This window comes from Rhinolophus sinicus, linkage group LG02 (genome assembly GCF_036562045.2).
Source record: "Rhinolophus sinicus isolate RSC01 linkage group LG02, ASM3656204v1, whole genome shotgun sequence".
Lineage (NCBI taxonomy): Eukaryota > Metazoa > Chordata > Mammalia > Chiroptera > Rhinolophidae > Rhinolophus > Rhinolophus sinicus.
Window position 1 is genome coordinate 137879504 of NC_133752.1, and position 26159 is coordinate 137905662.

The 26159-nt window shown below is 40.3% G+C and overlaps 1 protein-coding gene across 14 annotated transcripts in view; it reads left to right on the forward strand.

Moving 5' to 3' along the window:
• Positions 1-26159, forward strand: part of GRIP1 (glutamate receptor interacting protein 1) — a 621870-nt gene that overhangs the window by 521171 nt on the left and 74540 nt on the right. For 6 of the 14 annotated variants that reach the window (XM_074325445.1, XM_074325449.1, XM_074325441.1 and 3 more), the window contains 6 exons: positions 6127-6274; positions 8121-8290; positions 14184-14339; positions 15056-15211; positions 24735-24921; positions 25499-25644. In XM_074325445.1, coding sequence (XP_074181546.1) covers positions 6127-6274; positions 8121-8290; positions 14184-14339; positions 15056-15211; positions 24735-24921; positions 25499-25644 — 963 coding nt within the window. The remainder of the gene's footprint in view (positions 1-6126; positions 6275-8120; positions 8291-14183; positions 14340-15055; positions 15212-24734; positions 24922-25498; positions 25645-26159) is intronic. The other 8 variants (XM_074325454.1, XM_074325453.1, XM_074325450.1 and 5 more) reach the window with 3 other exon arrangements.

Below are 26159 nucleotides of genomic sequence, written 5' to 3' on the forward strand. Positions count from 1 at the left end.
GTTGAAAAGCTCCCCCAAGGGTACTTTTTATCTGTTGGAATGTGAGATAGACAAAGCTAATATGACCATGCACAGTCTTTCTGTCACCCCCTGGGAGGTTCTAATCAAGCCTTGTGCTCTGATTGAAATGCAGGGCTCAGGGTGAGAAAACTGATTAACACAATATAAAAATTCAGAGTGTTTCCCAGGCAAACAGTCATCAGCGTATCTTATGTAATTATGTAGCCCATAAATCAACACAGCATGCAAGGGCTTCAGTCACGGTGCAAATATCTTAATGACGGAGACATCTTTAACTATGAATAATTTATATCTGCATGTTCCATTTTTCTCAACCATGCTTCACTTCGGCGGGATAAACTAATCTGTCAGGGGATGGGCTCTTGATTATTTCTTCCTGATTTTTCTTCTGTTTAGTTTTCTCATTTTGACACACTCCATTTTTTTTTCTCTTGCACTTTCTTAAATAAGAATGCCCCATTCATCCACCCTGCCTGCTTGCTTTTTCTTTTCCTATGCATCTTATTAGACATCTTGGAAAAAAAGCCAGGGCTTATGGACTCCTACTTTTCCTAAGGCCCTCTGTGAATGGAATTGGGTGGCAGCTAGGGAAATAGGCTTAATACCATGAGGCTGTATGAGCATCTTGATGTTGTTGTGGGGAAACATTTATTATGGAAAGCAATTGCCAGCAAAGGCTAATGACCAATTAAAATGTTAGCATTTGTAGATTCCCTTCTGTGATGCAGAAAGTAACTGCCACATGGGTAATGCTGAAAAGCAATACTTGCTGAAATAGTTTAGTTGTTTTCCTAGATCCCATTAAAATAAAGGCAGCTGAGACATTCAGCTCAAATTCTGTTTCCAGATCAAATTCTATCTCATCTAATATACTCATCCCAACCATCCCAGCTCACCATTCTCAGCCTCCTCATATCCCCACAGATCTCACTGTCACCGCCATTCCCTTGACATGTGCCAAAGAGATTTGGTAATTACCATTGCCTTTCTATAGACAGTCCCAATAGGCAGGGAGCTTCAGTCACCTTCTGTGGATCTTTCACCATGCTTCAGTAATTTTCCTAGAAACACGGAAATCACATCCTATTAGATAATGCGATATTTTTTATAAGCACTTTGACTCTACTATATCAAACATGTCATGGGATTGGGGGAGAATGGCAAACATGTGTCCTGCAGTTTAAGAAAAAAAAGTAACTTCATGAGGTTAAACAGAGTATGTTTTCCTAGTGAAAGAGTCCTATCCTGCTGCCTCACCTTCTTGGCAAGGGCTCCCAAGGGGTTGCTAGAAGGAAGGGATAATACATTTTCATCTTGGGGTCCCCAGGACCTTGTGATGTCCCTGGCAGATAGTTAGCATTCAATAAAAGTGTTTTTTAAATCAGTGTTGTTGCAGGAATGATGACTCAGCCTAGTGACTTGGAAAGCCCAGTACAGTGGGAATGTGAGGTGGATGATCTTCTGTCCTGTTAGGCTTCTCCGGCGTCCTGAGTGTATGTTAATCCTGCCACGGATTCATCTGAAGTCCAAAACTTTTCGATCTGGTCTCAGTCGTGTATATAAAATGCCAGCATACCAGGGTGTCCTCCCAGAGGACCCTCTTCCGTTGTCTAATACCCAGCTTCTGTTGGAAACCTAAGTGAGGGAAAAGATTGATATCTAGGAAAGAGCCCCAGAGGGGCATCCAGTCTGTCTACCCAAGGATCTGTCTTCAGATCAAGTTGATCGTCACCTTAGCTTGTCCCGTTATGGAGACACCATCATGAATTTGCTCTTTAATCTTATGCCTCAACCTTGAGAAAAGAACAGCCTTTGGAAACCACCTCTGTATCCTATTATAAAAATGTGTAGAGGATATTACCCATTATATCAGTCAGCACCATCTATATATAAAACCCATGGGAGAGATATCGTTTAGAACTCTCTGCTAAAAGAGTCTTTATCTCCACTGTAGGAACTACTAGACTTTCTCCTTTCCAACAGTGACAACTGCACATTTGACCATGTTTCCTTTATCATCCTGGTTTCCACTTCAGAGTCATATTTTTTTTTCAATTGCAGCTAAATTCACATAACATATAATTAGCCACTTTAACGTGTACAGGTCAGTATCATTTAGTACATTTACAATGTTCTGCAACCATCACTTCTGTCTAGTTCCAAAACTTAAGTATTCTCCTCTGCCCCCAACCCCTGGCAACTACTAATCTACTTTCTATCTCTGTGGATTTACCTATAGTTCAGTCTTGTTTTTTTTCCCTCCGATTCTCTATTAACCCTTGTGGACAAGGTATTTGTAGGCTCTTTTTCTTCTTCCTTATTATTTCCTTACATATTTTGTTTAAAGCAAACAATATCTAGATGTTTGTGGAAAGAAGTAGAGTGGAGATATATACAAATAAGGATATCCTTCTTTTTATCTCCAGAGCCCCTCTCCACCCTTCTCCGCTACTCTGTGCTGTGACCTGTATGGCATGCATTACAGGCTCGCATACCATCTGGCTCCATTTGGGTTTAGTTAATAGGGATTCATGGCAGGAGATCAAAGGAAGGGAGATCAACGATGCCGGGTGTTATTCCCTGGCTTTCTCTCCGTGGATTCACTGGGGCTGGCTGCATACTTTGATTAAAGGTCCCATCTCCTGTCAGGTAGCCCTTTCCACATAGCGCTTTCTGAATCCTGACTCCACTAACTGCTCTATCTTTTGCCTCTCCGGGCCTAGGAGGGCATGGTACCCTGTTGCTTCTGGCCCCAGAGTATTACATCATCCCTTATGATTTCCCTTTCTAAATAGCCCCCTTATTAAACACTCCTCAAATTATCCTTATTTGAGTGAACCATATGTTTCTTGGTAGGACCCTGACTTAAATAAGCATGTTTACTCCACGGTTCTCTTCAGGTGTCAGTCAACATGGTTTGCTCAGAGTCCTCTGCAGATAAACCAGTCTAGCAGACTCTTCTAGGGACAGACAGTGTCTTCCCCCAGGGCATTCTTATCTCTTCATGGTTTTAAGATGCAGGATTTTTGCTTATTTCTTGGGAAATAAAACAATCTCTAGAGATATGGTTTCAGAAACCTATGTTTTCTCTATGTTGTGGTTCCATGACCTTGTCTGCATGGTTGAAGATGGCTTACCAGTTCTGGACCCACTTTGCTGCAGCAAGAAGTGGCAAATGATGTAGAGGGGGCCAAAGCCATTCTCATTAAGAGCACATCCAGAACGGGTCACATCTTACTTTCACTCATTTCCCTTTGGCTGGAACTTAGTCACACGGCTGCACCTCACTGCTAAGGAGGCTGGGAAATGTTGTCCTTCCCTGGGCAGCCGCTTGCTCAGCCAAAACTTAGGAAGCTTACTACTGAAGAAAGAAGGGAATATGGGCTGACAAGGAACAGCGATCAGTTTCTGTCATTTGTAAGAGATTAGGTTAATAAATAATACAGAATATTACTTTTCTGTATTAAGACAAATAAATTTGTCTTTAGACATGAAGAAACTATGTGGAAGAATATATGCGATTGTCATGTCACAAACCTATCTATTAAAATACAACAAGTGTATGGGAATTGATTTGGGAAATTAGTGCTTCTAAAGTTCTATAAAGATAGTGTGAGAAAACACTCTGCAAGGCCAGAGTTCATGTGAAGTTCGACCTGAGCATGAGGAGAGGCTGCTAATGAGCATGCTCAATGAAGAGAAGGACAGCAGACTTCTGGGAGGGAGCGAAAGACCTCAGATCATGTATACTTGGGTTAGCAGCAGAACTTGGACTATTGGAGTTGAGAGGTAGGCAGAACCACCTACCCTTGTGAAGGAAGGACAACTAAGACGGGCTGCAGGAACTGACCGGAATTCTTTCCAGGGGTTCCCCCATTGAGGCAGATGAGGAAAAGACCACTGCAGATGGCCCCCGGGACCAATGACTCTACACCTCTAGGAGAGGGTGAGGCAGGACCCAAGCAGCAGAAAGACCAACTGAGGCACTGGAGAGAAACAAAGTGGGAATTGGGGGGAGAAGGAAGAATGGAAGTTAGGATGTTGTCAATGGCCCTAGATCAGGAAAACAAAAACAGCAGGGTGAGTACAACCAAACAGTAGCAGCCACTGTAGAGTTAGGTTGAGAACAAACTCTGGGAAGTTAGTGATAATATAATAGGAAAATTATAGCCATAAAACTGCAGGACCAAAATGTCCTCTTAGTAGGCTAAGACCTTTGGCTCTTCCCAACTATTATTGAAACTCTGCCCTGGAATTGACCAAGAGAGATACACACACAGATCTTAACCTTTGTTAGGACTAAATTATTTCAATATCACCAGTCATGTAAGAGACATAGCACATACAAGAATCCTTAGCACTGAAATATGAATGTTGCTGGCATGAATGTTTTCTCTTTACCTTATTTAAGAAATATGTTATTTAATCTCAAACTGAAAATGACTCTCCCATGGAACTCCCATCTTCATGAGTCAGTGCAGCCTGCCTGAGCTTCAGCACTAGGAATGCAGATTTCCTAGTTCACTACGAGTATCTCTGCGTGGTGCCTTGATGATAAAGATATACTTGCAGAAAGACAACGTTGTATTAATGAATTAAGAAACACCGGAACAGTAGAAAGTCAGAAAAATATTATAGAGCAATATACAGTCTTGAAAAATGAGATGGCTCAAAGGCTTAAGGTCATAATATATCAATAATAATAATAATAGCGTTCTAGACAGCAAATTACAAAATGTTTAACTGCACAGTGATTTCGTTGTAAAGAATGCTGAGGAAAAGATACCATCTTATAAGTAAGCAAGCAGACTTAGAAAGTTTTAGTAACTTGCATAAGGTACCATGACCAAAATATTGTGAAAAGAAGAAATAAATGCAGGTGATTTAACTCTATCTCCACGGCTCTTTCACGTATGAACCCTGTCTTTTCTGAGCTTCAGGCGATCTCATGAGTTTTTCTCATTTGTTCACGCATTCATTCAACAACTATGTATTGCATACCTCCTGTGTGCCAGTCATTATCCCAGGCACTCAGGATGCTATTACCAACAGGACATAGTCTCTGCCGTCACGGCAAGCCTGTAGTCTGACAAAGAACAGAGGCATGTAATCCAAACTGGCCATTATGAAACAGATAGGGGTGCTACAATAGCAGGAATATAGCAGACTATGGGCGCACAGGAGAAAGACATCTCACCAAACCGGGAATCAGGAGAGGCTTCCCAGAAGAATGTTTACACTGAGTCCCCAAAGGTAGTAGGATTTGAAAGAACTAAGAGTGTTCCAAAGCAAAAATAAAGCATGTGAGGGAGAGGTGACCTTAAATCAGGTCCAGTATAAGGAAAGTCCCAATGGATTTACAAATTCAACTTAGTATGCACATTACTACCGTGTTTACCTGAAAATAAGGCCTAGCCAGACAATCAGCTCTAATGCATCTTTTGGAGCAAAAATTAATATAAGACATGGTCTTATTTTACTATAAGACCAGGTATAATATATAATATAATATAATATAATATAATATAATATAATATAATATAATATAATATAATATAATGTAATACCAGATCTTATATTAATTTTTGCTCCAAAAATGCATTAGAGCTGATTGTCCGACAAGTCTTATTTTGGGGGAAACACAGTACTATTTGGCTAATTAGTGACATCATCCATTCATCCATCCATCCTTCCATCCATTCTTCCAGCCAGCCATCCAACCACCATAGTAGGTGCTAAGATGTTTATTGAATTAATTAATTTAAAAAATATTTATTGAGAGACCTATAATAGTATGTGCTGGGCACTGTACCAAGTGACAGAGAGGGCATAAAGATACAGAGACATCCAACTGACATGAAGCTTAAAATTTAATTAAAGAGATAAACCTGTGCACATATTGCTGAACACAATCTGGATAGAACAGGTGTCCTAAGAGATGCCCTAAGAAGTTATCACTGGCTATGGGGATGTTATGCAGAGGAAAATCTAAGTTTCAGTGATAGAATCAATAGGCCAGTATTTACAGAACGTATCCATTTTTTTCTTCTCTGATTGCTTATTTGTATTATTTTGTTTTGTTTTCTGAAATTTGTTCTTCTATAGATTCTGTGGCAACAGCATCCGGGCCACTGCTAGTTGAAGTTGCCAAAACTCCTGGTGCCAGCCTTGGGGTTGCCCTAACTACCTCGATGTGCTGTAACAAACAGGTCATTGTCATAGACAAAATCAAATCTGCAAGTATTGCAGACAGGTGAGTGTCAAAGGAAGTGCGAACTTCTCAAAACTGCATGTGTGTTAAACACACACACACATATATACTTGTATATGTTTATATATACACACATATAATACATACCCATATACACACCATACACACACAATAAATGAGCGGCTCTCCTGCCAATTTACACAAGTTTCAACTAGAAAACAAGTTACAGTACTGTTCTAGGGCTTAAAAATTCACTTACGTTATCAACCACCCCGTGATATATGTCACTTATTCCAGATGTTTGGTGTGCCTTTAGAAATGGAAAATACAAGGTCAAGCAACTGACAAGTTTCCCTACTGTGTCCTAGGGAAATGGGCTGTTCTTGGTGTAGGGTAGCTAAGCAGATCTTTATTATGCTCCATGCAGAGAAGTCGTGCTTTTCCTGAGTTGTCAACAATTAAATCCTGCCACCATAAAATTCCTTTTTTCTTAAATAAATAAAACAATATTTTTTTTAAATTATGCAATCTTTAAAGAAAGGTCCTACTGTTATAGAACGTTAATCTTAGGGTTTCACAATCTTCCAAGGTCCCTATAAACATTATTCATTTCCTATGACAATAAAAACCCAAGTCCTTTTTCCTCATTCCTTTTCCTAATCAATGTTTTAGACTTACAAGTTAGAAGGGGGATAAAAATAAAGACGACCTTACCACCTAATGAATTATGTTATAGCTCCTGGTAGGAAAACCCCTGCCTCCCATAGCTGAAGCACTCCAAGTGCATCCGCGTGGAATTATATGTTCAGATGGAAGGGATGACTTGAAATGCTTTTGTCTTGAGAAACAAACTACTCTCACTGTGGAAATTTTTAGCTATACTAGAATACCCAGTCTGCCCTGCATGTCACCAGGCCCTTCTTCATACGCCCTGGCCATGCCTGGTGAACCTCCGACTGGGATCAGTAACCTGCAGCAGCCCCTGTAGTCGTCAGTCTACAGCTCCACCATGGTCTTACCCTACATTCAGTCCTTTAATGGTGGCCGCCATTGATCCAGGGGTGTTCTCCAGTTCAACAGTGCAGGATGCTTTAATTTTCTCCCTCTGTTTTTCTTCCCATTCCGCAGGGGGTAACCAGTTTAAGGAGCTGTCCACTTGACTGGTATGTCGGGGATGCTGACTGCTCTGTTTGCTTTTCTCAACTCATCCAGTAGTCAGTCTTTTGAGCTCAGCAAGGTGTAGTAGCTAGCCCTTCCCCACCCCGAGCTTTCCCTTCTCTCACCACGCAGGCCTCGTTTTATTACTCATTTGCCTCCTGCATAATTTCCATCATCATCGAGAGCTTTTGTACTAATAAATTTAACTCCAGAATAACAAAATAAAACAGTAATAACTGGTGATCATGGAGCTTGTATGAAAGAATTCTGGGACAGGATTAGCTGAATCTCCCTCCAAGTTACTCCCATTCACACATAAAATAGTTATAAATGACCCTATTCCAACTTTGTCAGTCACATCTTGACATTCTGAATATTTACCAACTCATATTTATAAATATAAAACCATAGGAGGAAAAAAAATCACAGAAAAAAATCAAGGGGAAACATTTTCCTGTTCTTCCCACCCCTCCTGTTCATTTCCCGTCAATGTTTTGCACCATTGCCCCCAAAATAAACATTTCCTTGAATTTTTCTGTATTTTCTACAAGGTTTTACATTCCTCTTCATAGGTACTTAACATTTGACAAACGGTGTTTCCTATAATACTCAAACTTTTTCTTTTTTTAAGTTAATGAAAACTGTTTGAAATGTTAGCTCTGAAGGACATGAAAGTCGTTATTTCAAAGAGAAAGTCCTTTCATGGCACTGAGCATTTGTCGCCCCCTAGATGTGGTGCGCTGCACGTGGGAGATCACATCCTGTCCATCGATGGAACCAGCATGGAGTACTGTACCCTCGCGGAAGCAACCCAGTTCCTGGCAAACACCACAGACCAGGTCAAGCTTGAGATTCTTCCCCATCATCAGACTCGCCTGGCTCTGAAGGGACCTGACCACGGTGAGAGGCTCTGTCTGGATAAATCTGTCTTCTTGCTGGTTACTTCCTCCAGCAGAATGAGAAAGCAGAAAGGATTTAGTTCTGCCTGTATCATTTCTTTTCAAAACAACAGATGATCTTTGTTTTGCTCTTGTTCGTCTTCAAAATCCTTTGTGCCAAGCCACATATCATTTACTGGAAACCCCCAAGCTGAGGAAAGAAACATTGTTTGAGAATGTTTCAGAGAAATTTCAGGCTAGAACTATTTGATATTTAAAAAGAAAACAAAAAAAAACCTTTGGTGCAAATTTCTTCCTTAAGAAAGAAGGGAAATAATTTGACTTCCTGTTAATTCATAATGGATTTCCACTCTACTTGAAGGACAGTGAAGGCAAATAGTAAAACTTTCACTTGTCTTAAATAGTTGGAAAGTTGTCATTAATAGCAGATCCTTCAAATATTGGGGCGGGGGTTGGGGGGATAGTCGTATAAAGGGTTAACTTTCCCTATATTTTGCCTGTTTGACAGAGTAGTGTGTTTCTTAAGGTGGAGAACAACCTTTCTGACCAGATATCTTCCCTGAGAGAATCAAAATATTTGATTACATTTATTCTATAGCAAGTGTCAGCTGAGGGAATCTCCATTTTTACTGTCTTGAGCTCACAGTTGTGTTTGCTGAGTATATACATACCAGCCACCTAGGCATGTGTAAACAAAGCCTGGTGCAAGAAAACATATTTTGAGCCCAAAATCAAATGAAGAAAGATTCTCCCGTGGGGTCTTTGTTCCAACTCCTCCTTCCTTTTCCTTAAGCCAAGTGCCCTCTTTTTTTATTCCTCGAAGTCCCACTGGTGCTGACAAAGTGCCTTAGAGGTGAAGAACACATTTCCGTAGATTTAGAGACAGAGAACAATTTTTTCTGGCATTGAAGTCGTGCGTATGAGAAGGTCATTTGTATAACGGTGTCTCTCACCTTCAAAAACACACTGCACTTTTCCACAGTTTGGGGGAAAAAAAGAGGGACCAGATAATTTCCATACTGAATGAGTCAGCTGGATGCAGCCTTTTTTAATTAAATGGAGCTTAGAGAGCCTTGGAACTAATGAAAATCTCTAGTATAGCATTACTTTTATCAGATTTTAATTTTACACATTGGGGTGGAGAAATCATGCAGCCTAGGCAGGTTATGAAAAGAAATTCTGCCTCATTTGAATAGAAATGATAAGGCGCTCCAGGAGGGTGCAGACCATGAGATTACATACCATCCCTGTCAGAGGCCCCATGGGACCTTCCTGTCCTCACACTGGCTAAGAGGAGAGATTTCTAGAACTGTAAGTTTCTTCTAAATTGATCTGAAGTCATCATTGGATGTGGAGCGCAGTAGGTGTAAGAATGCACACTGTGCATTGCTTTCTCAGCGTGAGATTTTGCTTGGTCAATTCTGGTGTCAGTGAATCAGAAATGTTTACCAGACCCTTTGTAAAAACGTCATTGTGTTTCGCAAGCTCATTTTTCTGCTTTTTATTTGCCCTGTATACAAATTATAAATAGTTCAAAGAATTTCCAATTCATGAAATAATAAGTATTTTTACCTGCCAAGACAATTTGAGAACATGACTTTATATGCTGAAATGTATGGAGACCAAGAACAAATATTTTTCCCTCACTGTGGAAAACATGAGTGATGTCATTTATGTGGGTTTTTTTTCAGGGAACTGATAATTTAAGTAATTCTAACGTCTGACCCCATCATCCACTTTTGCTGAAAATTGTTCACCACCTTTCTTTTCTAACATACAGATATCTCCCTGCATATTACATTAAAATCAGATTTGCATTTCTAAGAGGAAACGAATATTGGCTCTTAAACATAATTAAATCAGAGTTAAGAAGGGAAAAAATGCAAAAACAAAAAAAAAATTGCATGGTGTTTATAATTCTCAGACTTCTGTTTTTTATGTAGTAGAGAGTTGTCTTACATGGTTTTATACTTTTTCCATAAGGAAGTTCGGTTATTTTTTTCCCAAGATCTCTGATGCCTGAAGAGTGTGTCTCGCATCTCATGGGTGGATAGAAATACATTTCCCAAATTTTGCTTAGCAACAAAGCATTCACCACAGTGTTTTCATGAAATATAGAAATGGGCATCGACTAGGAATAAGAGATTAACGGTGCCTTTTGCTGGTGAATAGCAGTATTAAAAAAAAAACAAAACAAGGATGAGTTTTAAATGAGCTTAGAAGTTGTTGCCACTGAGGGTGTTTAGGAGACATAATCATAACTGAAGGAAACTGAGACATTGGAATAGAAAATGTGAGCAGAATCATGAGGTCTGATACATTCAGCATCAGGAGGATTTCCCTTTGTGAGCTCCAGGAGGACCCACCTGAGTTGCTGTTGCATTCACCTTTGGGCATCCTGGACAGAGCAACAGGGTACAAGTAGAGAGGAGAACAAACAAAAGTACCCTCCATGCCAGATGCCTTTTAAGACTTCAGCAGTGATACCACCATGGAATGATGGGGAAAGCATCATATTTTAACTTGATGCTTAGTTTACCTGTAACAAAAGACTTAGGAACACCCATAGGAAGAAGCAATGTAGTGTGATGGCTGAAGCCACAGCCTCTAGAGTTAGATGTCCAGAGCTTCAACCAAATAGTGGTTCCACCATTTGGGACCTTAAACAAGTTATCCAACTTTTCTATACCTCAGTTTCTTCATCTGTATAATGGGCATTATAATATCTACCTCATAGGTATATTGGGAACATTATTTGAGATAATTCATGCAAAAAGCACATAGCCCATTGTTCGGTTTATAGCAAGTACTCAGTACAAGTTGGCTATTGTTTTGGGGACCACTAAAGGTGAGAATGTATCTGAATGTTCTTTACAAAATGAAAGAGTGTGCCAAAAATGTAGCATCTTATTTTTAAACTCCTGAAATACTTGCCTAATAGGTGAGTATCAAGTACCCCATCATAAAACAGAATAGATTTGGAGTATACATTCCAAAAATAGGCAGTAGCTGTCCTCTCTGGCTTACATTATTTGTTGAACACCCTTTATAGTCATTATTCATGGCATGCAATTTTGTGCATTATGTTTATATCATTTTTGTCTCAATTATTTCACATGTATGAATACTTAATCCTCAATAATACTTCAAAGTCAGGGTAAAGGGGGTAATGAGCTACATTTAACCTGCCTGCAGTAATTGGCACCATGCTGGGCATATAATAGGTGATCAAGAGTATCTTCCTTATCGATTTATTAATTGGGCTTGACAGTCCCCCCAAAAATGCCCAGTAATTTTGAAAGCACTCCACAAAGAACTGGATCAAAAAGTAAGTGTGCAGTTCTGAAGTCCACTCACTATACTTCATTTGAAATACAAACAGACAATACTTTACTAAGAGTATGGTAGAGTGGCTGTGGGTATAGATTAGGCAGACACAGCAATGATGGCATCTTGCTATAGAAAGTCTTCTTGTGCACCCCAAAGTACAATGAGGATGGTGAAAGAGAATCCATTAGAAACTTACTTTGCAACACTCTTTATCACAAGGAAAATGCTGCTGCAGTGTGGATGAGGACACTCTGGGTGATAGTCCTATTCATTCATGAAATTATCCATTCATTCATTCATTCATTCATCTATCAGTCATTATGTACCAGGCACTATTCAAGTTGCTACAATACACCTGATGAGAAAGACAGCAAAATAGATACCTATTCTCATGGAATTCTAGTCTAAAGAGACAAACACTGAAGATATATTAAATAAATGACATTTCAGACAATACTAATTGCTATGAAGAATATAAAACAGTAATGGGATAGTGTGGGGGAGAGGGCAGCTACTTCAGCCACACAGGTCAGTGACAACTTCTCTGAGGAGCTGGCACCTGAGCTGAGACCTGAGTGCTGAGAGAGCCAGCCATGCAAACAGCTGGGGGAAGAATATTAGAGGCAGAAAGAATAGCAAATGCAAATGCCCTGAGGCAGGAAGGAGCCTGGCTTGTGTTAAGAACAAACTTAAGTGTGGCTGAGAGAGATAATGATGGGGTGAGTGATAGGAATGAAGCTGGAGAGATAAGTGGGGGTCACATTTGATTCTCTTGGCAATTGTAACCCATTGAAGTAGCTTAAATGGGAGTGACATAATCTAACTTACATATCTAAAAGATCACCCTAACTATATTGTAGATACCCAAAGGTAGGTACGTAGGAGATGAATCAGGGAGCCAAGTCTGAAGGTGTGGCAGTGGTCTAGGTGAAGGAGATATGGTAGCTGGAAACCAGAACGGGGGTGAAGGATATAAACTCCAAACTAGAAACAGCAGTGGCATAGAAGGTTTCCAGAAGGTTTAGACCTACAAAATTATGGTGACTGTGAAAGTATTCTGCAAATTTCTGAGATAGTCTCTAAATGTAAGTGTTCAGTGTGTGAAATTTGTTGAGTGAGAGATATACATCTTCTTCCTTGAACAGAAAATTGTTTGGCAAGTAGATAGAAAGTAGGCAGAATCAATATTATTAGTAATAGCACATTTGGGTGTATTCTGTGTACCAGCACCATGCTAACTAAGCTCCTGTGTGCCTGATTCTCACAGTTGTCCTGTGGGGCACATGGTTTCATTGATCTCCATTTGACGTATGAGGAAACTGAGGTTTAGAGAGGCTGAGTAACTGCCCAAGGTCATATAGAGAAGAAGGGCTGGAGCCATCATGGAAACCAAGGTCAGCCTCTGCCTACAGTGATCTACCTATGCTAGTACTTTTGTTCCATGTACTGTCTCACTCCAGAAAAGCTACGAAGTGGCCAATGAGGCTGATACCGCAGATGCTAAAGCCAGCTCTGATCTAAATGATCCTCCTTTAACTACTGACAGAGTATTTGACCTCCCTACATGAGTAAACACTGTGAAGTAGCTCGCATGTAAGGCATGTAACAGTAGAAGCATGACACTAGGACATACAAGTTCCTATGTTATTTTTAACTCTTTAAGATTGTTAAATGAAAATTTTCATATCAGACATAGTAACAAACATAATATTGGTCATACTATAGAACACTGGGTAGGAAATCAAATTTCAACAATACTGAAATTAGCATGGGAACACACTATACATTTTTAAAAATAAAGATGATGCCAAAGTTTTAAGATAAACTTTATTAAAATTTTATGGCATCTTAAGGAACTATAAGAGCATGTGAAATATTTTAAGAATGAGTTATTTCTTTCAAATGTAAATACATTCTTTCAAAAATACAAAAAAATTAAATATGTTGAGACTTTTTATCTTCTCCTTGTTAGGATATAGATACGGTTCTGATATTGATAGATGAGTAGAATGGTTTACTGTTGAGAAAAATCAAGTCCAAGTGATGGATCGTAGTGTAATTAAAATGTCAAAGCAGTAAGTTGTGATGTGTGACCAGTAAACCACTTGAATCATGAGCCCATGTGATTTATTGTTTCTTCTTTTCTTTTTCTCAAAACAAGTGCTACTAACTAGCCAAGATTTGCAAATCTTTAATTACTGATCGTGTGCCATAAATCTTCATGGAGTTAACTTTTAGGTTTTAAAAAATATTTTTAATCTCTGCTGTGAAGCACAGAGGGAGATTAGAAATTGATTCAATAGGCATCTTAAAAGGGGCGGGGGAATGGGCGGTGGAAAGACATGCATTATTCTTGGGAAGATGAAAGTTAATCATCTGTTTTGCTGACCACTAAGAAAAGGACAGAGCCAGTAAGATTCCCTTCTTTTTTTTTTTTTTTTCAAGCTGCTTTCATTTTTTTGTTATACTTTTTAGTTGTGCAATTCAGTTACTTTTTCCTCTTTTTTGGCTCTTTGTTTGTCTGTTTGTTTTTCTTATTTCCCATCATCACTTCATATGGGCAGTGAAAATTCAGAGGAGCGACAGGCAACTTCCCTGGGATTCCTTGGCCAGCAAGCCCTGCAGCCTTCATACCTACCATCACTATAATATGCACCACCCTGACCATTGCAGAGTACCAGCCCTGACATTCCCGAAAGCGCCTCCTCCAAGCAGCCCTCGTAATGTTCCAGGCTTTCTCCTCCTTGTCTTTTATTTACATTGTAGTTTGCTCCCTCCTTCCTCATCTAATTCATAATGCTGTATTTGGCTCCATGGGTGTTGTGTGCTTTTTCTGTAGTAGCAGCTTATCATTTCTGACATCTCCAAAGTCTTTTCCTTTTCCATCAGAAAGCATTTGTCTTTAGGGAAGGATGTAAATGTTCAGAATGCTTTATGTGTGGACAGGAAATAACAATTCAGAATCTTATACAGAGTACAATGTCCTCAGCAGTTCCTTGTGTGTCTGGAATTACTTGTGAAATTCATGCCAGAAAATACCTATGAAAATGAGGTTATGTATTTGATGAATTGCGTTGTTTATAGAGAAACATGTTTTAATGTTTGGAGTTGGGTTTTTTTTGTTGTTGTTGTTGTTTTTGTTTGTTTGGGTTTTTTTTGTTGTTGTTTTTTGTCTAAAGCAAAATTCCTAGAGCTTCTCTGTGCTGCATTGTGCTTATGAGGGTCATGCTCCTTCTCAGGCATTTATAGGCTCTTGTAACTCAGACTCTAACTCACTGTCTCCATGGTTTCTGCGGCCTGGGCTCTGTCTGGTTGGGGAACTTACTAGCCATTGCTGTGCATCATGTATGTCTTTCTGGATTGTTCCTGGTTGGCAAGTGTGGCAGGCTCCCAGCCACCTGAGAATGCTCTGTGCCAAGTCTTCACTCTCTTACAGCAGCTTTGGTGTCTTCATCCTTCTCTCCTACCTCCATGAGTGCGTACAGCCTGAGTTCCCTGAACATGGGGACTTTACCTCGAAGCCTCTACTCTACTAGCCCACGTGGAACCATGATGAGGAGAAGACTGAAAAAGAAAGACTTCAAAAGCTCACGTAAGTGAAATGGTAGCCAATGTCATTTGGCCTGGAGAACACATGTGGGCAGGTTAGAGTCTTTCATACACAGCCAATGGGAAGAGCATTTACAGAGCGTATGTGCTCAGGTAGATGCTAAGTCGCTACAGCTGTGTGCCAAAGACCATTGAAATTATATCCATTACCTATACGATAATGATTCCAGGGAATGCAGTTTCAGACTGAATTAGTTAGTTTATACTATACTTTGCCTGTGACTTTTTACTTGAAACTTTTTCTTGCTCCTTTGACCTAATGAAATAACCAAAGATGTCATTTTTCCTTTAAAATCCCTTCCTTATATTCTGGGTAGCTTTGGACAGGAAATCTTTGTTCTTAGTTTCTTATTCTCTCGAAAGCAATTTTTTGAAAACGATGTCCCCTTTTTGATAAATAGAAGAATCTCATGCATTTGTTTAATTAACATTACTATAAATTTCATATTAAATTATATTTCAGGACCCTTCCCCCTCCAAAGAGTAGTGATAAGTGTGAACATGGCTTTTCGAACTCTATCTCATTCACCAAGATTCCAGTGCTTTCCCCAGGAGCCTATCCCATCGAGCATCATGGCTCTAGCGTGTATTTCTGTTGCCCACTCCAGCCATAGGCAAGTTGGAAGGATACTCACATTTACAGCAAGCATCTCAAAGCCTGGGAATTTCAACTATGATTCTTGGAGCTATGGGACGGCCAAGCACAATATAGACTAAGCAAGACTAGGAAGATGTGATTGGCTACTTGTTTTTGGATAGCTGGTTGTGCATAAAAGTGGGGAAAGAGGTAAATGAATGTGTTAACAGGGAAGAAATACAAATCACTCCTAATTTTTTCTTTTCTGTTGGGGATCATAATTTCTCATCATCACGTTAAGTTTTGGAGGAAAGGAACACGTACCTCACTTTCCACCCAGATCTAATCGTAGTGCAGAGTGTGAGTGTTTTTTGCCCTATAGGTCCCTGTTGGTGGCTCAAAGGAAATGAGGTCTCTTCCCGTATTTACCGTGAGAATGAAGTAAGGAACACCTTTACGTTACCTAAATAAAGCCAAACCCAGATACTTCAAGGCTGGTAGTGAAGAGAGAAAGTTCTTGTGAGAAAAACTGGTTGAACCTGTTGGCTCCTCTGCTTATTTGCCAGAGATTCATGTTTGCAGGTATATCTGTCACCAACCCCACCAGTGCCACCATCAGTGTAGGAGACTAGCTGTCAGCCACACCGGCAAATGGTCTCTTCCTGTCACTGCAGCCTGAAGGTTTTCTCACAAAGAAAACCACTGCAAAAGTTAGGGCCACTCCTGTGGTGTATTTGTGATTTGACTTGCATATCCTTTCAAATATAAGGAGATTTGTCATCTTTAGTATACGTACATGACAATAAATTTGAAATTAGGAAAGTAGAAGGAAGATTGAGTTTAGTCAAAATGAGAACAAGGAGCTTCTAGAATCTCGCATGTTTCTTAGCTGACACTTGAGTAAATTATTTACTCTTGGAAGAAACTAGTTGAAGGCAGTATAGTGAACTGGATACAAGCACAGACTCTGGAATCAGCCTGCCTGGGTTCTCATCTCAGCATCATTAGTTTCTAATGGGACCTTGAGCAAGTTTCTTAAGCTGTCTATGATTTGGTTTTCTTAGCTAAAAAATGGAGATAATTATAGAAGTTAGTTAATTGGGTAATTGTGAAGATTATATGAGTAATGAATATATACTATATTTATATATTCTTACCACCACAGGGACACACGGCAAGAAATGCACTGTATACTATGAAATTAGTACTATAATTATACATATACACTAGAACCCGGTAAATTATAAGCACTATTTAATTGTTAGCTACTTTAAATAGTTTAAGGGTTAGCTATTATTGTGCCTGAATCTGAATTGTCATGTGTGAAACTGTTGACATTACTCTCAAATTTATGTGTTTTTCACAGTGGTTACACTTTGGCATAATACATAGGTCTCGAGTCTTCCATGTAATGCCTCCAGGGTTGGTTGTGGATTTTATATATGATTTTTTTTTACGTGTAATAGCTTCCCATGCAACTTCCCACTGACAGAAACAGGCTAACAGCCCTCAGCAGGGACAAGCAATTAAAATGAATTCATTAATATTTGTACTTCTGCTTCAGTGGCTAAACATTTATTTGTGTTAAGGTAAGACTTGCTATGTTGATTAAGGACATTAGTGACTACAAATGACTGATCATATGTTTGCCTCTCTCAGGTTGCTATTTACACATCTTGAATTTTATAATAGGAAACAAAGCTGAAGCCACACCATCACTGATACCTATAGCCAACTCATAAATTCTCTCTTGAATCAGTACATTATTTTCCAACACAATAGAAATATAAACACAAACCTGACTGAAGAGATTTCTAGTTATTTGTGTTTGCTGTAGACATTAGCCACTGACGCACCACTGACCATTTACCTACCAGAATGTTTATCAATGTGTCTCAGGAGATCATATATTTTATAGTTTAGTCAAACAATTAGGTTCAAAAAGCTATGAACTTTTATCTCAACTTCAAAAAGACCAAAAAAAAGAAAGAAAGAAAGAAATCAAAAACAAGAAAAATGAGATTTTAGTTATTTAGTTATTTTTTTTTTTTTGCTTAAGCTCGGAATGGTCACATTAAATAAAGGTTTTCCCAAGTAACTGATAATAAAAGTTTTATTGCCACTCTCACTATACCATGGTTTATTTCCACCATTTTATTTATGTCTTTATTCTGTGCCACCATTTGCTGCCCCTTTTCTCATACTTATGTTTCTATAGCAACCGTGCCATTTGTATGGATGGCGAATCATGGCAAAGTCACAAATATGATAAAAAGTCTCTTTACTGTGTTGGTGATGAGTTGAGGCCAGAACCTGCAAAACAAAAAGAATTCTCACGTATGTTTCTAGTATCAAGGAAGGACATGGCCAAAAGAGAATAAAATCTTCTCGTATAAATATTAAAACATTCTGCACCATTGACCAGAGGGGTAAATACAGGAAGTCTGTGACAACATGTTACGAGGATTAAAACAGGAAAGTGCTGTGTTTCTTTCACAGGACAGGATGAGTGTCCCCAGCACTAGACTTTAAGGAGTGTCACAAAGCCCTGGGAGGGCTGCAAAGCCATGTGACAGAGGGAATCCTCTTGTCACCTCTTCCAGAATCTTACTGACTTTCCCCCCCACAGCAGGAACTGCCCCTGTTTCTGCTGTAGAGGCCAAGTCTTTTTCCAATACCCCTAATCCCCCTGTGCTGGTGGCATGCCTGAGCAGTGGATCTGGCTGGCTCCCCCTGCTTTTTGCTTCCTGCTCCTGTACGGGGAGCCAGTGTAGAGACTCTGCCTGTTCCCCGTCTGCCTGAGTTGCAACAAAGAGTATCAGTTAGAACATATTCCCAGAATGCTCTCTGCCTCTTTCGTCATCATCACTTACTACTAGGGAGGGCAACCTTGAAAAAAACTAAAAAGAAGAGAAAGAGAAAACCTAACAACTTTTATTCCTTCCACCAACCCCTGAAAAAAGAACAGAAGACAGAGGCAGCTAGTGGTAAGCTTTTATGTGACCATGCATGAGGCTGTTATAGGGAAGAGCTTAAGATCTGCCCCCCACCAGTCCCCATGAGAGAAGGGAGCTGTTTGCTACCCCCACTGAGTTCCTGAACTGGATGACATGGTACACAATATGTTGGATCCATAGCAGGTCGACTGTAAACGTGGAACACTTTAGCGAGATCGAGGTCTTAAATTATAGGAGCAAAGGACAAGCATGGTGTATTCATAAATCTTGGAGGTCCTTGCTTTCTATACTTTTCAATGCTTTTTATACTGACAGTAAATCTCACTGCCTTCTAAATAAATTAAGGAAACATCTGGCTGAGTTTTTTTTAAAGATTTTATTGGGGAAGGGGAACAGGACTTAACTGGGGAACAGTGTGTACTTCCAGGACTTCCTTTTTTTCCCCAAGTCAAGTTGTTGTCCTTTCAATCTTAGTTATGGAGGGTGCCGTTCAGCTTCAAGTTGTTGTCCTTTCAGTCTTAGTTGTGGAGGGCGCAGCTCAGCTCCAGGTCCAGTTGCTGTTTTTAGTTGCAAGGGGCGCAGCCCACCATCCCTTGTGGGAGTCGAACCGGCAACCTTGTGGTTGAGAGCCCACTGGCCCATGTGGGAATCAAACCAGCAGCCTTCGGAGTTAGGAGCATGGAGCTCTAACTGCCTGAGTCACCAGCCCGGCCCTCTGACTGAGTTTTAAACGTTAGGAGTTAAAGAGCTGTCTTTGGTTTTCCTCCCTTGTTTACATTAGGAAAGACAAGAATTGACAAAAACACAGGGGCATTTCTGGAAGGGTTGTGAACAAACCCCTCCAAAGGTGAATGTGAACAGGACAGAGCAGATGCGGGTCCTGAACACAACGATGGCGCACACCAGTTAGCAGTATTCAAACAGAGCGTAGCAGTGTAGTCATGCCATCCTCACCAATGAATAGTAGTGGGCACATCTCAGGCCAGAGCCAGTGCCTTGCAGGCGCATTTGCCACTGGACAGAGAATTCGCTATACAAAATTTTAAACTATAGGATTATAATTCATAAATCACCGTTATATTCTCCTGCTGGTTGACCGCATTAATGAAGCCAGATAATCAAGCTCACCTTTTTCTCATCCAAGTAATATTGGTTGTTTTTCCTCTGGCTCATCATCTTGAAGTCTACAATTTATCTTTCTCACATCTGGCAATAACGTCCAAGGCCTCAATGCCTGTGAGTAATCAGTATGTACAATTTCAAATGAAATTTCACTGTTTCAAAGAACATATTCCAATATGTCAGAGGACTCTCAGAGTTCATTGTAAAATCCTAGATTATTTAATGTAATCCTATATTTATTAGGTAAATTATAACCTTACATAATTATAAAACCAATGTTTAATACATTTTAATCCTGAATTAAATTTCCTACTGATTTCTATCACCTCAACTTGCCTCTAGCTAGAACTTATAAAGTGAATGATACTCACAGTGAATTAGTACTGATTTCTGTGCTCCAAACCTTCTACAGAAAATGTTTTCATCCTCCCTAACTATTCCAAGAAATATAACAAGGCTCTTTTTTGAGAAGGTCTTCACTATATCTAACCAAATCTCTCTTGTTACTATTAAATTGTCCGTTTCTTCTTGATTCTTTCTTAGCGGAGATGGTAGTCAGCTGACCTGAAAGTTCAACAACAGTGTTGAACTCCAATTAAGCAGTTCAAAAATCCATACCAAATAGAGATTTCCAAAGGAAAACAATATATGTTCATGTGAACCTACAGAAAGATTCACAGAAAGTATTCTTGTTGAAGCCCAAACAGCTTCACCTGGAAATGGAAGTGATCTGCAAATAGGTGACGTTCTGATATTGTATTCCTGCTTGCTGTGAGCACTAACTGGAAAGAAATCAATGGTCCAGATCCTAACTGCCAGGAACTGCTATCTTCTACTGGTTGTGTGCCTCCAGTAACAAAACATACGGTCTGGAGAGCAAGCAAAGGACTGCCGACATCAACAAAGACCCCTAGAAAACGCGAGACAGATAATCCATGCATCAGACTTTGCAATTGTAGTCACCACCTGGGAAAAGCTTAGGGTTGGAAGCTGCCTTCCCTCCCCACTGCAGGCTGCTTTAATCTCATTGCCGTTCATCGTGCTGAGATAGAACATGGTGGTGCATCTTTACAAGTAGTACATTTTTCTTTACTGCTTCTAGACATATGATCCACCCCACGATCCTCTGCCATGTCAGCTGCAGAGCTGGGATGATCTACACCGTGGAAAACTTTGGGTCCCACAAGATGACTTCTAGTTCCTTAACTTAGCAGAATCTACACGAGACGTTGGTTCCAAAAAGCAAAATGCAGATGAAATCACAAAATGTAATTCATTCCTCATTTATTTAGCATTGCACTGAATGTTCCAGGCACTGGGATTTCAGAGATGAAAAGATCTCGTCCCAAACTTTAAAGAACTCGGAGTCAAGGGGAGAGACAGGCAGGCAAATAAAAATCTGATAAATGCTGAAATAGGACGATGTATCAGAAATCTGGAAATGTAGAAACATAAGTACATAATGCTGCCTGGATAAGGCACGGAAAGGGACATCGAAAACCCAGGGTAAGAACGAAAGGGGCAGAGGGCACAATATATTTGAAGACACAGAGGTATGAAAGCAGTGCTGGAGCACATGGCTCATGAAGGGAGCTCAGAAGAACATGAGACTGGATGGGCAGGAGAAAGTGAATTCATGAAGGGCTCTGTGTGCTCTGCTAAGATTGGACGATGTTGTTCTATGGGAAATAAGGAACCACTGAAAGAGCCTAAACTGGGGATGGTCTCTGGCAGCAATATGCATGCTGTTAGCATAAGACAAGAGCAGGGACATGGTTGGAATTCTAAATAGAAATCTATACTAGCAAGGATGAGGCTCTACTCCAGGGAAGTAGATAAATTGGGACCTCATCGTGAAGAGAAAGTTAATCTGGCCATTATCTGTTGAAAGCATTGGGCATTAGCGAACAAAGAAACACATATTAGAATAATTAATGTAAAAAGTAATGAATTAAGGCATTGACAGTAAGAATGGAAAAGGTGATTTATACAAAATTGATTGAATTTTAGACAACGGGGAGTTGTGAGTCAAAGGCTACTTTGAGATTTCAAGCCTGAGCACCATAAGTATGATAGTCCCATAGAAATAGTAGTGGCCATGAGAAAGAGGTGATTGACTCAGTTTTGAAAGTGTTGAGTTTGAGGAATCAATGAGATATCACTGTGGTTGACATATCCATCATGCCAGAAAATTTGTCACTGTAGAGACACCACAGAGGTAAATTTGAGAAGATACATGCAGAAGTTATATTTTAGAAGTGGATGAAGGCAAGAATGAGAGTAAAAAAGTCAGGACAGAACCATGGGCAACTCTGTGTTTGGAGTGCAGAGAAGGCAAAAGAGCTGGTAGAGGCTGAAAAAGTAGGAAACTAAGAACCAAGCTTCATTGAAACCAAGAGAGCAATTTCAGAAAGAAAGGGATAATTCCCAAACCCAGTTTCTGCAAAGTGGTTAGAGCGGATGGGGCCATTCATTTTGGCAATCAGGAAGTCATCAGTAAGGAAGTCATCAGTAGTTTCAGTAAAGGGTGAAGGGAGAAGCCGAATGGTAAGCAGTTTCAGAATCAGTACAAATCATCGAGAGAAGCCAGAAAGCTAGGGAAGTGAGTAGGAAAGTTGGAAAAAGTGGCAAGAAAGTTTTTTTATGGCACAAAATCACAGAAGGAGTAGAAAGGGATAGTATTAAAAATACAGAGAAATCAAGGTTGAAAACAATGTTGTTTAAGGATCGCTTGTCATATGGTTGGATCTTTTCAGTCTTGTAAGAAGTGAAGTAAAGAGTAAAGCTTGACCATGGTAAGGGTAGAAACGTTTGAGACATCCTGTGAGGAATCCAATAAATTGCCAAAATATTACACAGCAAAGGATTCTAGGGCCTCATAGAGAATAATGTTACTTTGTCATGACTTGCTCTAACACCACTCAGCAACTTAATAACAGCAGTGGAGTCAACTGGGTATTACAGAACACTGGAGCACAGAAAATCATGCAGTTTAAGAATCTGATACTAGCAGATGTATCATTGAAGTGGTCGCCAGGGGTCCAGGTAGAGTATGGAGGGAAATGGTGCTAGTAAAAGGCAATGGATAAAGATGGCGGTTTTCAAACTGCATTCACCAGATTGCCCCATGAAGAAGGAGGAGGCTTTTGGGGGCTCCCATTTCTACCTCAACTGCAGTAGCTCTGTTTTTATTGGAAATATAAAGGCATCCTTTATATGCTTTCGTTTTAAGGAGGGGAAATCTGTTGCTAAATATATTGTTTGAAAACCGCTCTACTAGAAGACAAATGAGAGGATATGGGATTAGAAGTCTTAAAGAGGAGCAAACTAGGTCACTGGAACTGGGAGAGTTGGCTAATAAGGATATATGATCAACAAAGAGGATTCGGATATTGTGATCTTGGAGATCCACCCATTTTGAAGGAAGGTGAGGTCCAGCTTAGAGCTCTGCAGGCAGAGGGTTGAAGTAGGGTGGAATTGCTAGTAAGCAGCATTGAGAGAGCTGAAGAGCCATAAATCCAGCACATTAGAACATCACCATGTTAAAATGCTAGGGGCAAGGAAAAGCTACATGATAGCGGAGATAGATTAAGAGCCAAGTCCTGACCTCAGTGAGAAAAAGGGGGAAGAGATTGTAAATATAGAAAACTATGGTTTTCAAGATAAGACAACACAAAAGTAAGTACAGAATATGCAACTTTAAATAAGAGTGGTTTGAGGTAAAAGGAAAGAAGGAAGAACTGGAGGGAGGGAGGAAAGGAGGGAGAGAGAGAGGGAAGGAGGAAGGAAGGAAAGAAGGAAGGAAGGAAGGAAGGAAGGAAGGAAGGAAGGAAGGAAGGAAGGAAGGAAGGAAGAAAGGAAGGAAGACAGAACTGCGTATGGTGAGCAAGGACTCTTAGAAACCCTTGTCTCTCCTTGGCCCTTGCAGGGAGAATGAAAGAAAATATTTTCTGGTTGGAGAGGGTTTTGAGGTATATGGTGTCATCAGGTTTCAATTAAAAAGTAAGGGAACCGGAAGGCCCTTTTTTGGAGGAAGTGACAGTCCAGGTGGGACTCTGCACGCAGAACTCTTAACAGAAAGCAAAGGAGGCACAGGTCCCAGTGGGCAGCCCTGAGAGAAGGGCATCCAGGAGTGGAGCAGCACTTTCACGACCTGGGTTGGGAATGGAAACAAGACAGAGATGTGTGCATGGGGGCTTACAGGAGTATCAGAGGAATGGATGAAGTAAGAGATAACAAAGTAGACTGGAGACGCAGTGGGAGAGAACAAGGCCTGAAAAGACCACATATGGGAGGAGGAGGGATGTAGCATTTAAACGACTTCATGCCAACCCAATGCTAGATGAAGGGCGATGACCAGCATATCCTCACCACTCCAAGAGCCAGACTTCGATCGTTTCCTCCAAGCTGGGGGCCAGATTGTTTGAAAAAAGCTTAAAGCTTTGGCAGAGATGGCTAATGTGGAAAAAACATTAGCCCCGCCTACTCTTTCCTAGCTAGGAAAGAGATTGACTTACTCTAAGGTCACCCAGCTGGTTGCTGAGTGGTAGAACCAGGACGGGAACCCAAATACCCTGTCCCCAAGTCCTCTTCCTTCAGCTCCCACAACTGTCCCCAATAGGAGGGGTGGGGGTTGGTAGAGGAAGGAGGCTACACTGAACTGTGACAAGTACGGGGAGATTGATTCCTCTTGTTCAGCTCTGGCTAAACTTTTTGCTAGACGACCGAAATATAACCTTCCACCATTGCCAATGAGCTTTTTCTCAGAGACGTGATCTGTTTCAGAAATGCTGCTATTCCTGATGCTTGCTTCCAGCTAAACTTATTCTGTTTTGTGTTTCTTCCTCCAGTGTCTTTAGCCTCCAGCACAGTGGGCTTGGCTGGACAGGTTGTTCACACAGAAACCACAGAGGTTGTGCTGACAGCAGATCCTGTGACAGGGTTTGGGATCCAACTGCAGGGCAGTGTGTTTGCCACGGAGACTCTCTCTTCTCCACCTCTGATTTCTTATATTGAAGCTGACAGCCCGGCTGAGAGGTGAGGTGCTTTCTTTCACCAGCATCTTTTCCTGCTCTGCATTTCTTGTGCTGGCTAACTTTGCACAGCTAATAAATTATGGAACAGGGCTCGGTGCAGGAAATGTAAGATGTAATGAACTCTCTGTTCTGACAATAAAATTTTATGTTCTTGATCAGTTTTGAGCAGAATAACGAGCATGAATGTTTTTATCTAGCAGGTTTTTGTCTATCGGGGATTAGAGGCTGTATTAATTAAAAGGGGGGAAAATCTATTTAAAAATCTCTAAGTTCAAATTTTAATAATTTCTCTGCCATGGGGGGAATGTACATTCATCCTTACGATATATCAGTTCAGATCAGATTATAACAATACCATGGTGCTGAATTATTAATTACCTCTCTGGGATACTTCAAGATTCCCTTGTTCCCATGTGTAACCATGAGATGCGAGCGTGCCAGAGCTTGCAGTTGACCTGCTATGAGTCCCACAGCATTGAATAAACAAGACCAAATGATTCTTTCATTTTGCAAGAATCAAACAAAGCAGATAACTATTTACTCTAGCTACAACGTCTAACGTGTGGTTCCAAATTCAGATGTGGGGTGCTACAGATTGGAGACAGAGTGATGGCCATTAATGGGATTCCAACTGAAGACAGCACCTTCGAGGAAGCCAATCAGCTCCTCCGAGACTCTTCAATCACGAGCAAGGTCACCTTGGAAATTGAATTTGATGTTGCAGGTATGATCATAGAATCGCTGTTTGCTGCAGAGTCAGGAGTGGACAGCATGTGAATGATGTGGATTATGTGGCAGGAGGGAAACTTTTTTTTTAATATACTGAACACGTTTTTGTTTAGGAGATTTGGGGTGTCCTTTTGAGTTGAGCATTGTTGTATTATTCATTAACACATCACCACCAGAACAGTTGAAAATAAAGGTGACAACATAAATAAGTAATAGCCACTATAAAGGGGATAAAAAGAAGTAATGTCGCTTTCATTCTCCCTGACTTTCCCCTATATGCCAGAGAAACCATATTCTTCAGTCACACAGACAAGAAAAGCCTCCCTTGGACCCTTTGCACTGCACAGAACATAAGAAGGTTTGGAGGGGAACAATGAAAATTTGTTAGCTGGATTTATACAAGCCCAGCAGGTAACTTTTTGGTCTTTGGTGTTAAAGAGAAATTGCACCAGACACTTGTTAACAATGACAAGGAAGGCTTTATTCGAGACCATTGCAAGAGAGATCAAG